Source organism: Callorhinus ursinus, unplaced genomic scaffold (genome assembly GCF_003265705.2).
Source record: "Callorhinus ursinus isolate GAN/ISIS: 27379988/994484 unplaced genomic scaffold, GSC_fseal_2.0 scaffold7, whole genome shotgun sequence".
NCBI classification, from domain to species: domain Eukaryota; kingdom Metazoa; phylum Chordata; class Mammalia; order Carnivora; family Otariidae; genus Callorhinus; species Callorhinus ursinus.
The window spans coordinates 31,826,261-31,839,712 of record NW_027397069.1 but is presented as its reverse complement, the minus strand read 5'-3'; the positions used below and the strand labels follow the sequence as shown (position 1 = coordinate 31,839,712).

At 32.1% G+C, this 13,452-nt stretch overlaps 1 protein-coding gene across 1 annotated transcript in view; it reads right to left on the bottom strand.

Moving 5' to 3' along the window:
* The window catches only part of KLHL1 (kelch like family member 1), a 378,887-nt gene that overhangs the window by 238,797 nt on the left and 126,638 nt on the right, over positions 1-13,452 (bottom strand). The window contains exon 3 of the mRNA XM_025874602.2: positions 909-1,045. Coding sequence (XP_025730387.1) covers positions 909-1,045 — 137 coding nt within the window. The remainder of the gene's footprint in view (positions 1-908; positions 1,046-13,452) is intronic.

Genomic DNA, 13,452 nt, shown 5'->3' with positions numbered 1-13,452 from the left:
ATATACTACTTCAATTTATACCATCTACCTTGACTTCAATCACAAGATTTTATTATAATGCCTCCCCTTACCACAATAATCTTGAAAACTATTAAAATGTTTTAAATGAATATGAGTCCTGATAATGCTTTGAACAGCAGGTTTTATGCCTTCTAACTCTCTTAATGTGTCACATTATATCAATATTTATTCCTTCATCTAATTCTTCTCCACTTGGACTATGAGCTTCTGGAAGGCTAAGACATCTTATTCATTAGTTTATTCTCCAGAGATACAGCTGATACTTGCAAACTGAGAAACATTCAACAAATGTTTGCTAAATTGGCAAACTTATTGGAATGCACTAAATATAACATATTGCAAAGGCCATTAGAAAATGTCAACATAGTAGATCAGGAAGAAGCAGCCTCAAAAAGTAGTCATTTCCATAACTAAGTATCTTCATTGTCCTTTTCAGCTAAGTTGGGCAAGTCCACATTAAATGTTCTGTGAATATTTTAATCTTAAAATAATACATTTTATTTTAAGGAGAAAAGAGTTATTTCAACCCATACTTTCTAAAAGGAAAGAAAATGAGAATCTATTTCCCTTCCTAATGCTCTCAGAATGGACATTAAAAAATTTTATTTGATAATTAATAACCTCTTTGCTTGTCTCCCAAGCTCATTCCATTGACTATTTTTATAAGCTTATTATGACCTTTGTAGAAGGGAATAGGGTATATGTATACATATATACATTTGTGATTCCATGACAAATGAAAAGGTAGTCTGATTTTTCCCTGTTAGATAATCTTTCAACTGGAAAAGTAAAAGATACAAACCAAACACATTTTAAGCTTTAAATTTTATACTCAAATTCTAAAATTCACAAGACATCAACATGAAGCTATAATTCTTTTACTGTACCTGTATATGCAAATTGGACAAGGTCCCAGAGGGCATTGGGGTCTATGCCTTCCATCTTGATCTCCTCTTGCTTGGCTTCACAAACATCACTTGTAAACATGGCAGCAAAATAGTCAGAGACTGAGCTCAGAACAAGCCTGAAAGAGTCATAGGGTTTAATTTAGGTCATGAATTTAAAGCAGCAAATACTGTCAATAAGAATGCAGTATAGGGGCACCTGGGTGGCTCAGTTGGTTAAGCATCTGATTCTTGGTTTCAGCTCAGGTCATGATCTCAGGGTCGTGAGATGGAGCCCTGTGTCAGTTTCCACACTCAGTGTGGAGCCTGCTTAAGACTCTGCTCCTCCCACCCTTCTTGCTGGCTCTCTCTCTCTCTCTAAAATAAATAAAAAAATCTTAAAAAAAAACGAATGCAGTATAGAGGTACTCTATCTACCTACCTATCATCTATTTTTCTCTGTATCTATCTATCATCTATCAATCTGTTTATTGCCTTATAGATTGTACTTTTCAAAACTGAGTTAGGAAATTTTGTTCCACCTTTGGTCACAGAACATTCTTCTATCATTTTAAATACATATTTTTTTCTCTCACATTTAGTTCTTCCATCCTTTTGGATAGGAATCCAATTTTATTTCTGTCTATATACTCACTTTTTACCACACTACCTACTAAAGACTCTGATTCTTCCCTACTGAATTAATGGCACATCTATATTGAGAATTTCCTTCCTGAATGTATACTTATCTGTCTCTGAGATTTCTATTGTTTTTTGCTTATTTGCCTGTTCTTGTAACAATATTTTATTCTTTTTATACTGTGAGTCTAAATATGTTTTTATAATCATATGAGGCAAGTCCTCCATCTTTATTTTTATTTAACTATTAGTGAAGTTTAATTCTTCATATAGAGTTTAAAGTAAGTTTGTTAAGTTCTTTGAATAAGTTAAATGGAATTTTAATTCAAAATGCACTGAATTTCTGATTTTGTTTTTGGTGATCGTTGGTATATTTATAATATAAAGTATTCCAACACAAAAATACAAAATATCTCTCCATGTTTTCAGGATATCCTGTCTGTTTTCTATTCAAATTTTAAAGTTTTCCCTAAAGTTGTCTTCTTGTATATTCTTGGTTGATTTCTTCATACTTTACAGTTTCATGTTGGCATTATGTGTAGTAACTTTTTAAAAAATTCTATTTTTTGCTGGTTTTTGTTGGTTTAAAATTCTGAAACTCATAAATCCATCTTTTATCTGACACATTTACTGATTTATCTTACTAGTTCTTTTGACTCTATTTTTTTTTTTTGGTAGATGATTATATCACCTGCAAATAATCTCATTTTGTCTTATTCTTGTTTATTTTCTATAACTCATTTTCTTTTTCTTTTCTTTAAACTTCATACAGGACCTCCAGTGTTCCAGCGGTGTGTTGAACAGTCACTGTTCCGAGGGAGAAAATTTGTGTTTTTATCTTCAAAGAAACACATCTAAAGATTCTCCTTTTAGTAAGATACTTGCTGAATGCATTGGTATGTAACCTTTACCATGTCAGAAAGACCTCTTTATTTCTAGCTTTGCTAACCACTGTTATAATATATAGGTATTAAAATTCATAAAAGGCCTTTATCTCAATCAAAATTATCTTTAAGATTTTCTATTTATAGTCACAAGAGAGATGACCTATAATTTTCTTTTGTTGTATTTTCTTATCTTTTATTTTTTTAAGATTTTATTTATTTATTTGACAGAGAAAGACACAGCAAGAGAAGGAACACAAGCAGAGAGAGTGGGAGAGGGAGAAGCAGAGCAGGGAGCCCAATGTGGGACTCGTTCCCAGGACCCTGGGATCATGACCTGAGCTGAAGGCAGACGCTTAATGACTGAGCCACCCAGGCTCCCATTCTTATCTGACTTTTGAGTTAATATTACATAGCCTCATAAAATGAGGTGGCAGCTTCAACTCTTTTTAATTTTGTATAATGATTTATAGAAGAAAGCAATGAATTTTTCCCTTAAGATGTTCCAGAACTTACCTGAAAAAATATCTTGGTTTGACTATTATGAGAAAAGGTGACATGATCTCATTTTAATTATTTAATAAACTACAAAGCTTATTTTTGTGCTCTATTTCTTCATTATCAACTTCTGCATTTCATATTTTTTAAAATTTACCCATTTAATCTCAGTTCTAAAATGTATTGATGTATATTAATGTGTATAAAATTATGTGTGACTTTAATTCTACATATATATTCTCTATCTGTTCTTTTGGGTGAATCTTTTCATTGTCTTTTTTCAAAAAATCTCATTCATTAACATTTTAACTACATCTTTATAACTACAAGTATAGATGAATGTATTTTTTTTAAAGTGGTTGTTCTTTAGTAGGGATCAAAATATTTTTTTCTATAAAGAGGCAGATATTACATATTTTAGGCATTGAGAGTCATATATATAGTCTGTCATATATTTCTCTTTCAAAAAATGTTCAATTGATTAAAAATGCAAAAATAACTTTTAGCTCGTGATCTATACAAAAGAAGCTTCACACCAGGTTTTGCCCCTGCACAGAAGTTTGCTGACTCTGTCTAGTGATTATGATATTGATCTTTAACTAATAATAACAGTATCATCAAATAAAATTATACTACTTCATGAATATTGTAAGAGCCTTACAACAGCATAATTCTGCTTACCCAATACTGGTCAATCAATAATTTTTTAAAAGAAGAATCATATAAGCGAAATTAAAAATTTATTTTATATTTATCCCTTTCTTCACCTTTTCTGGGGCTCTCTTCATTTCTGAAGAGTAGACTTCTACCTGGTATCCATAACCTTCAACCAGGAGAAATTTCTTTAGTATTTCTTGTACTGCGGGTCTGATGACAATAAATTCTCCCAATTTTCATTTATCTAAAAAGGTCTTTATTTAGCTGCATTGAAAATATCTTGAAAAATTATTTTCACTTGATAAAGAATTCTAGCCTTTGGGACTAGGTATGATCTAGATTATGATCTAGGCTCTAATGCTTCTAATAGAAAATCAGCTTTCATTCTTCTAATTGTTTTCCTGATTTACTATGTCCTTTGTATCTAATTGTTGTTACTTTTTTTCACTCTTTATCTTAGGATTTTAGCAGTAGACAATGATATGTCTAGGTGTGGTTACGTGGTATTTACTCTGATTATAGTTGTCTGAGGTTCCTAGAGCAGTGGATGGACATTTTTTGATCAAATTTAGAAAGTTACCTGCAAATAATTCCTATTTTTTTCCACCCAATTCACTCTCTCTTTCTAGGACTCTAATTACATATATGTTTCAATAATTGACAGTGCCTCACAGGTTGTTGGGTCTTCGTTCATTTTCTCTCAATCTTTCTTCTACTCTGTGTTTTACTGTAAATGAATTTTAGTGACTTGATTTTTTCCAAATCTATCTTAATATCCCCCCTGCTTTATTCATTATATTCTTCTTTTCCTATAGATATTTTAAATTACTTTTCATAGTTGTTTAATGCCCTTTACTGATAATTTTAACACCTGGATCATTTCTAGGTTGGTTTCCACTGACTGATTTTACTCATGACAATGAATTACAGTCTTCTGTTTTCCCCCTGTATTGCAATTTTCAGTTGTATAATGGTCATTGTAAAAAAAAGAAAAAGAAAAGTTGAGGCTAAGAGGGGAGTGTCATTCTCATTTTCTTGTTTTTCATAATTAAAATTTTTTTTCTTCTTTATGCCACAGGTTTCTGATAGATTTAAAGAAAAGGTATAAATATTTCATCTTCTGAAGATTTATTGTGATTTTAAGGGGAGTGAAGATTTTTCATGTACTTTAAAATCCTAAGTGGATGGGGCGCCTGGGTGGCTCAGTCGTTAAGCGTCTGCCTTCAGCTCAGGTCATGGTCCCAGGGTCCTGGGATCGAGTCCCACATTGGGCGTCCTGCTCTGCGGGAAGCCTGCTTCTCCCTCTTCTACTCCCCCTGCTTGTATTCCCTCTCTCACTGTGTCTCTGTCAAATAAATAAAATCTTAAAAAAAAAAATCCTAAGTGGAGGGGTGCCTGGGTGGCTCAGTGGTTTGGGTGTCCAACTTTGATTTCAGCTCAGGTCATGGGATCGAGCCCACATTGGGCTCTGTGTTCACTGACTAGTCTCTGTATCCTTCTCCCTTCCCCCACTTGTGGTCTTTCACTCTCTCTAAAATAAACAAATAAATAAATAAAATCTTTAAAATCCCAAGTGGAAATATAAATTTCAAGGACATTGAGTAAAAATTTTGACAATATATTTTGATTCCAAAGAAATAGAGAACTATAAAAAATGCATTGTGGTTGAGGTATGTTTTTCATAGTTGTTTAAATTAAAAATTTTGATATTTCCTTCTGTTTAAAATAGATTAGAGGGAATTGGTACATTCTTAAAGATAATCAGTGAAAGGTTACTCATTGATGGAAAATGGAGTTACAAATATGGAAATGAAGACTAAAATGAATCCTATGACACTGGACTGAAATCAGACATATCAGTGTAAATTTACAGTTCTTAATAAAAAAAAAATAGAAATACTGTTTGTTCCTGTGTATGTACATTGAGAGATCCTTGGAAAAAGAACAGACCACAGGGCTGAAACAGGGAAAGCACAAGATGAGCCTTGAACATCTTCTGTTCTAGAAAGTAAGGAAATGCTTAAAAAGTGATGGAGGATATGTTAAATTAACCATATGTGATGCTTACATCTGTAAGCTAAGCAACAGTAAACTTCAGATTCAGTTTTCTTTCTTTTTTCTATAAAGATTTATTTATTTATTTATTTATTTTAGACAGCAAAAGAGAGCATGCAGGGGGAGGGGCAGAGGGAGAGGGAGAGAGAGACCCAAGCAGATGCCACACTGAGTGCAGAGCCCGACATGGGGTTCAATCTCACAACCCTGAGATCAGGACCTGAGCTGAACCAAGAGCAGATGCTTAACCAACTGTGTCACCTAGGGGCCACAGGATGCACTTTTCTTTCTAAGAACATTGTAAGGGAAAAGAGAGGCATAAAGGTCAACACAGGGCATTGTTATCTAAAAGTTTTCAAATCAGGAGATATTCTTTTTCAATTACTTATTTTGTAATTTTATCTGCTTTATGTCTTATTTCTATATAAGTGAAGGACATGGTAAAAGCTAACTTCAACAAAGAGAGACATTTCTTCTTTTAACTGAAAAAAAAAATCCTTCAACATATACTTTATGCATTTAAAGAGTACTTTATGGGATCCATGATTTTAGCTACCCTATTAATATGAATGCCTAAGGTGGAAACATGTTCAAAATACTTAAAGTTAGCAATTTGTTACACATTTAATTGAGCCATTTCTAACTAAACATGTTATTTCTTTATATTCTCAAAATCTGACAAAATAATGAAGACACAGATATCTTCAAATATTTATTACATACCAATTAGATATATCATGTCAAAACAGTTTTATCAAAAGAACTAAATATAACATTATATGCTATGAAAATAAGCTGTCATGAACCAGGGAGATGTATATCATTCCTAGGGCACAAGAAGTACATTGATATAAAGTTAACCAGTTTAATCTTACACACAGAAAGGTTTTATCTGTAACAGGGTCACATCCATATAGAGGAAAATATATGACCTGTAGAATTCAATTTTAATTACATGAAATCTTCTCAATCAAATATAACATACAAAATATGTTATATTCTTTCATTCAGTAACAGAAGTGAAAACAAGTTTATACTGCATTTAGATTAAGTGACACATGAGATGGGAATTACATTTTGGAGGAGGGATTTAATGCATAACAGAAAGTAGTATCTTTATATGCACATATATAAATTCTATTAATGCAAAGGAAGCAAGAGAAGAAAACCCATAAATATGTGAATGCATGCAGCCATTCTGGAAAATCTCTCATTGAGGTCATCACAAATTTATTTCCTTCCAAATCTATTAAACTTTTCTAGCTCTACTCCAATTTATTGGTGGTGTTTGACATTGTTGACCTCCTCCTTTTCTTAAAATCCCTTTTTTAGCTAAGGCAGTATAGACTTTCTTATCTCAGCTTACCTCTGATTCATTGACTTCTCTCTCTACTCTTACTTCTTGACCCTGTCATTACCCTAGGTTTTTTCTCAGACCTCCAAATTTTTGCCTTAACACTCCCTGTTTCAGAATCATCCTTGAACATGGCCTTAATTATTACCATTATGGTGGTTTTAAACCTTGCCATGTATCTCAGATGCCTACAGAAACTGCTCACCAGATAGCCCAGTAGTATTTCAGGATGCTCCGAACTAAATTCAGAATCTTCCTTGTGAGATTCTTTTTTCATTTTTACTTCTCTGTTACTAACTTGTGCACCACCAATAAGTGAACTTTTAGAGCAGATATTATGAAGTCATTATTTGTCTCCTTCTCTTTCATTGCCTATATCAAAAATGATATAAAATCCATCTTTCTTTTGGTATTGGGCTTTGTGGTTACTCTGGCCAGACCCTCTTTATGAGGCACAACTACGTCCCCGGTGCCAGTGGGGCATCTAACTTGTCCCAGTTACCCCTTTCCTAGATTCACACTTGGCCCAATCGGAGCTGCCTCCTTGGGAGTTTATGTGTCCGGCTCTTCTTACCTCATCCACTGACCTCCACAACCTCCCCCTACTGTCACCTGTGAGTGGGCCCAGTGGCAATTAATAATAAAAGCAGAGTGTAAGATGCTGTCTTTTTGCTCAGAGTATGACTAACTCTGCAGCAAGTCATGCTCCAGAGCTTCTTGGGAGTTAAAGATGAACCAAGGCTCCAGCTGACAGCTGCATCTTTCATTTGCTCCTTCCTCTGCCCTATCCTTCTCCCTTCTTCTGAAAATGCTCTTTAAATAAACCACGCATACTTGAATTCCAGTCTCCAGCTCTACTTCCAGGAATACTTACTAATGACATGGTTCTCCAAAATATTTCTCAGTTCATCTCTTTCTCTATATTTATATAGTACTCATTTCATGCCTGGATTAACTCTAACAGCTTCCTAGACCATTAACTACCTTGTGCTGTGCCCATTTTTCGTACACTTTCTAAAGTGGTCCCATTTTTCAGAGTTATCTTTGTAAATTATGATAGGCAGTCTATTGTAGCTGTTAATATATTACTTCTACAGAACTGCCAACACAGTGACTGTTAACTAACATTAGGACTGTTACTTTTATTATTGACTTAATTATGCTACTCCCCTCTTCAGGAACCTACATGAACTTCTAATTATACATGACTTCAAATCCAAATTTCTCTACTGGTTTTCAAAATCTGTCATAATTATTTTTGTCCTACTTTTACAGCTTAATTTCCCAGGATTTCCAATACAAATGACTCCACTTTAACTAAGCCAGTATCTCATAATTTTCACAAATTCTTTATTTCTCTATTTTTCCATATTATTCTCACTATCTAAAATAGCACACTTGTTCTTTTCCATTAGGCTGACCTCAAACACAATCTCTCTGAAAAACTGCTCATTTCCTTATTTGATTATCTCTTGCATTTGGAATCAAAACTATATATTTCCATTGCAGTTATAATATAATATATGATAACTATTACAATTTCCTTAATTTTCCTACAGGTTATTCTTTCCTCCTCAAGATTATTGCAAACTTCATGTGGAAAAGTGTCATGTTTTATAATCCTTTTGCATCACCAACAGGGAATAGACCAAGGCATATATGTTTGATATACATTTGTTTTATGCAAGGAAAGATGCTTCATGTACTGCTGAATATCAGTAGTAAGTATAGGGAGGACATTAAAGTGATACCTCCATGATGGGAAAACAAGTGAAACAAAAGTTTTTCAGCTTCTCTTATCGCCCCCTTTCCCAGTTTTATTGAGATATTATTAACATATATCATTTATTTAAGGTATAAAATATGATTTGATACACATATATGTTGAAAAATGTTTACCACAATATATTTATAATTGTTGTATCCTGTTGGTGAATTGATTCCTTTATCATTATATAACGACCGTCTTTGTTTCTTGCTACCATTATGCCTTAAATTCTATCTTGTCTGATAAAAATTATAGCTACACTTGCTCTCTTTTTGGTTCCATCTGCTTGGAATATCTTTTTCCATTCCTTCCTTTTTGAGACTACATGTGCCCTTAAAGCTGAAGTGAGTCTCTCGTAAGTAGCATATAGTTGGGTCTTATTTTTGACTCCAGTCAGTCACACTGTACCTTTTGATTGGACAATTTAATCCAGTTATATTTAGAGTAATTATTGATAGGTAAGGATTTACAATACCATCTAATTGTTTTCTGGCTGTTTTGTAGTTCCCTTGTTCCTTTCTTCATCTTTTGCTATCCTTGTTTGTGAATTAATAATTCTCTATGATGTTATGCTTTCCCTTTTTTCTTTTGTATATGTACTTTAGGTTTTTGTGCTGTGGTTACCAAGAAGCTTACATAAAACAGCTTATAAATATAACTATAAATATTTTAAGCTGATAACAACTTAATTTCAACCACGTACAAAAACTACTTTTTTGCTCCCTGCATATTTTGTCTTGATGTCACAATTTACCTCTTTGTATACTGTACATCCATTAACTAATTATGTAGCAATGATTATTTTTAAAACTTTTGTCTTCTTTTTTCTAATCTCTATATTAAAGTTAAGTGATTAACACATGACTTGAGTTTTAAATTATTCTGAATTTGACTGTATACTTAGCTTTACTAGTATGGTTTATACTGAACAGGGAGCCTGATTTGGGGCTTGATCCCAGGACCCTGAGATCATGATCAGAGCCGAAGGCAGACACTTAAAAGACTGAGCCACCCAGGCGCCCCTAAGTGTTTCTAAATACATCATTTCAATTGCCACTTTTAGCTTCAACTATTTTTATGATACTAGTGCTCGGTAAAAAACACTAAAATCATATATATCATATATATATGATGTATATATTTACGGTATATATATTCTTGAAATAACTAAATCTATTATCAAACATAGACAAAAATGAAAACAGAATATGATGTTAAATGAAATGCCCAGGGTTTTGGTCTACAGAGCAGGATTATATCTGTCTCCATCACATATCACCATTTATTTTTCACTTAAACCTTTATTTGATCATGAATTATTGCATGGCCACTCTAAAGAGTTAAAGAATATATATATTTATACATTAAAAAAATGCTAACTCCTCTTTATTCTGCCTACTCCCATCTCCCAGGAATAGGCTTTATTGACAGTATGTTTTATATCCTTCCACACTGTTTCCATGCACATAGAATTATAAATAATATTATTTCCAACTCAGAGAATGTTAGCTATTTAAGATTTTTTCATTTATTTCTGTCTAATGCACTTACTCCTAATAATGACTAGAAAGGGAAAAGACTTTCACAGGCTAAATGATATTTCATTCTACACCTGTACGTTTTAACAAAGTAGGCCCTGAAAACCCCTTAATTCTCCTAACATTGATAACTTGGCGGGACACCTAGTTGGCTCAGTTGGTTAAGCAACTGCCTTCAGCTCAGGTCATGATCCCAGAGTCCTGGGATAGAGTCCCACATCGGGCTCCCTGCTCAGCAAGGAGTCTGCTTCTTCTTCTGCCTGCCGCTTTCCCTGCTTGTGCTCTCTCTCTCTCTCTCTCTCCCTCTGACAAATAAATAAATAAATAAATACACTCTTAAAAAAAAAAATAGCTCATTTAAAAAAAAAAGAAAGAAAATTTGGCTATCCAGGGATGCCTGGGTGGCTCAGTTGGTTAAAGCATCTGCCTTCGGCTCAGGTCGTGATCCCAGGGTCCTCGGATAGAGTCCTGCCTCAGGCTCCGTGCTCATGGGGAACCTGCTTCTCCCATTGCCTGCCACTCCCCCTGTGTGCTCTCTCTCTCTGACAAATAAATAAGTAAAATCTTAAAAAAAAGAAAAGGAAAGAAAATTTGGCTGTCCAATTATTAATATTGATCTTGTCAGTCTAATTTTTAGCATCTGGCATCCCTGATCACAGGGAGCTACCTAGCAAAACATTCTCTATATTTAGTACTCAGGGATTTATATTTAGTTTCTTGGTTCACTTGTTGCTAATCAATTATTCTGGGCCATTTATGAGAAGCTTATATTTATTTTAGAATTTCTCTGAAAACTTAAAGCACAGATGAATTCAGAATTTTGATTATTTTCCATGCCAAAAATGTATTAGTGTGTCATCTTAAGTATTATTAGCTTTTTAGAACTAATTTACTTAAAAATATGCATAGCAGTAATCAAACGTATCTACATAAACATGGCATTTCATAAATACACTGATAGTTGTTACTTATATCAGGTTAAAAACATATATACAATATAACCAGAACAAAAACAAAGGGTTTTATGGAGAGCCCTTTAACGGTCATAATCTATTAACTTAAGTGGGGATTGATTTGAAAATTTTGAATGATGAGATAATAATAAATTCAATATACATGACTATTTAGTATTTAATGACTTAGCTTTCAGTGTCCTTCCTGAAGGAGCAGTAGATCTTAGTGTAAGTTGTTTCTTTTTTCATTATTTGAAATTATTATAATAGCCTCATGTTCCAGTGCTAATGATTGTAACATCATATGTATTTTGCCCTGAGGCAATACTCATCTGTGCTAATCAATATACAACAAAATAACTTCAAAATCCATTCCTTAGTTACTATAGCTAAGATTATTATTTGTTCAGAGCAAAGAACTAATCCTGCATTAATTACTATTATTTTACTGTACAAAAGTATAAATAAGGATGTGCAATGTATCTGCAGTCTAAAAACAGCATTTGCCTTTTTCCGGTGCCCCATAAATGTTTTCCCACATATTTGTTAATGTATGTCTAACTTAGAATCATAACTATATAAATTATTTATAAAATAGAGAGTACTAAAGTCTTAACTCATGGTATAAAATAAGTATAAACCCTTATTTGCATTAATTTAGCAGATAGCCTTAGGCTAAAATTTTTCTTGTCACATTTAAGGAAAATATAAATGGTTGACAATAATTACTTGCTTTAATATCTGCTAACTATACAAAATATTTAAATGTTCAGAGTAATATGTACAAAAGTAATAATTACTCTGATGTTTTAGAATAATCTAAACCAACAAGCAGTTTTATTTCTTAGTCATCTGGATTATTATAAAATAACTTATAATTACATTATTTAGAAAATAATATTAATGATAGATAAAAAGAGTAACAAAGAAAACAATGTAGAATATGATTAACAGGAGAGAATTGCTCAGTATGTTGGTTAAAAATGCTTCAAGTGAGAAATATTAAATGAGAAATATAAAATTACTACCAATATAAGGCTATAAAAGACTGTAAATTACACGAAACACCACTTTTAAAATATTAATGAGCATTTGATGTGCTAATATACTTTTGAGTTGATTGATTCCCTCTGTCTTCTTAAACACATACACACACATATATAATATATATAATTATTTAATGAATTTATAAGTTAAATAAAGTAAATTTAGTTACACTTTCAAATTAAGAATACTTCTTACAATAGAATTTTTATCTAGATGTTATTTAGATGATAGTTTAGGATAATTTGCATATTTGCCACACATATTACAACATTGAATATCTCAATAATAATGACTATTTTTAATGGCTTTCTTGCCGATAATAATGCATTGTCATAGAAATATTTGAAAATGCGTGTGAATAGTATATTATTTGAATTGTTGCCAGAGTTAGCTGATATTTTGAACCCTACCAAACCTACATTAGTTATTCAATGTTAAATGTTCCCTTCCTATGCATTCCCAGTGTATCAAATTCACTTTCACATTTTAATATTGCTATCATAGTAGAAATACAGCTTAATTCTTCAGGAATGTTTTTAATAGTCAGCACTTATATGTATATATATTATCTAAATAATGAAATTTAAATTAAAAGTATAGGAAAGAGGAGTACATTGAAAATATTTTTTATATGTTGGTAACTTATGCCTCTTCTAAATTCATTAGCATTAATAATATCAAACAACATACATCAAGGTAGTCTAAGGCTATTTGCCTATTTATTCAACTATTTAAAATAATAAAATAAGTATCAAAATTAAATTATTTTCCCAATTACATTTCAAAATAAAAAATAGAGAAACAAGTAAAAATAAACAACATCAAATTTAATTAATTTTCATTAGTAAAGCTGATAAGAAATCAATGCACAAAATAATTGGATGTTCAGTTCATGTAACTTAGAATTATAAATCACAAATATATAAGGAATGTTTAAAAGTACATTAGCTTTCAAATATATTGGACCTTAAGAATAATATTGGTATGTTATAATTTTTTAAAAAATTAATAAATGCAAAATAAAAATGTCAACGTGAAATACCTTGAATTTCCTAGTTGAAACAAATAATATATACCCAAGATAACCTAATTTCCTTTTAACTTTGGCAGAAACATAGATCTCATTTCAGATCTTAGGTACGTTCTCTTTAGTT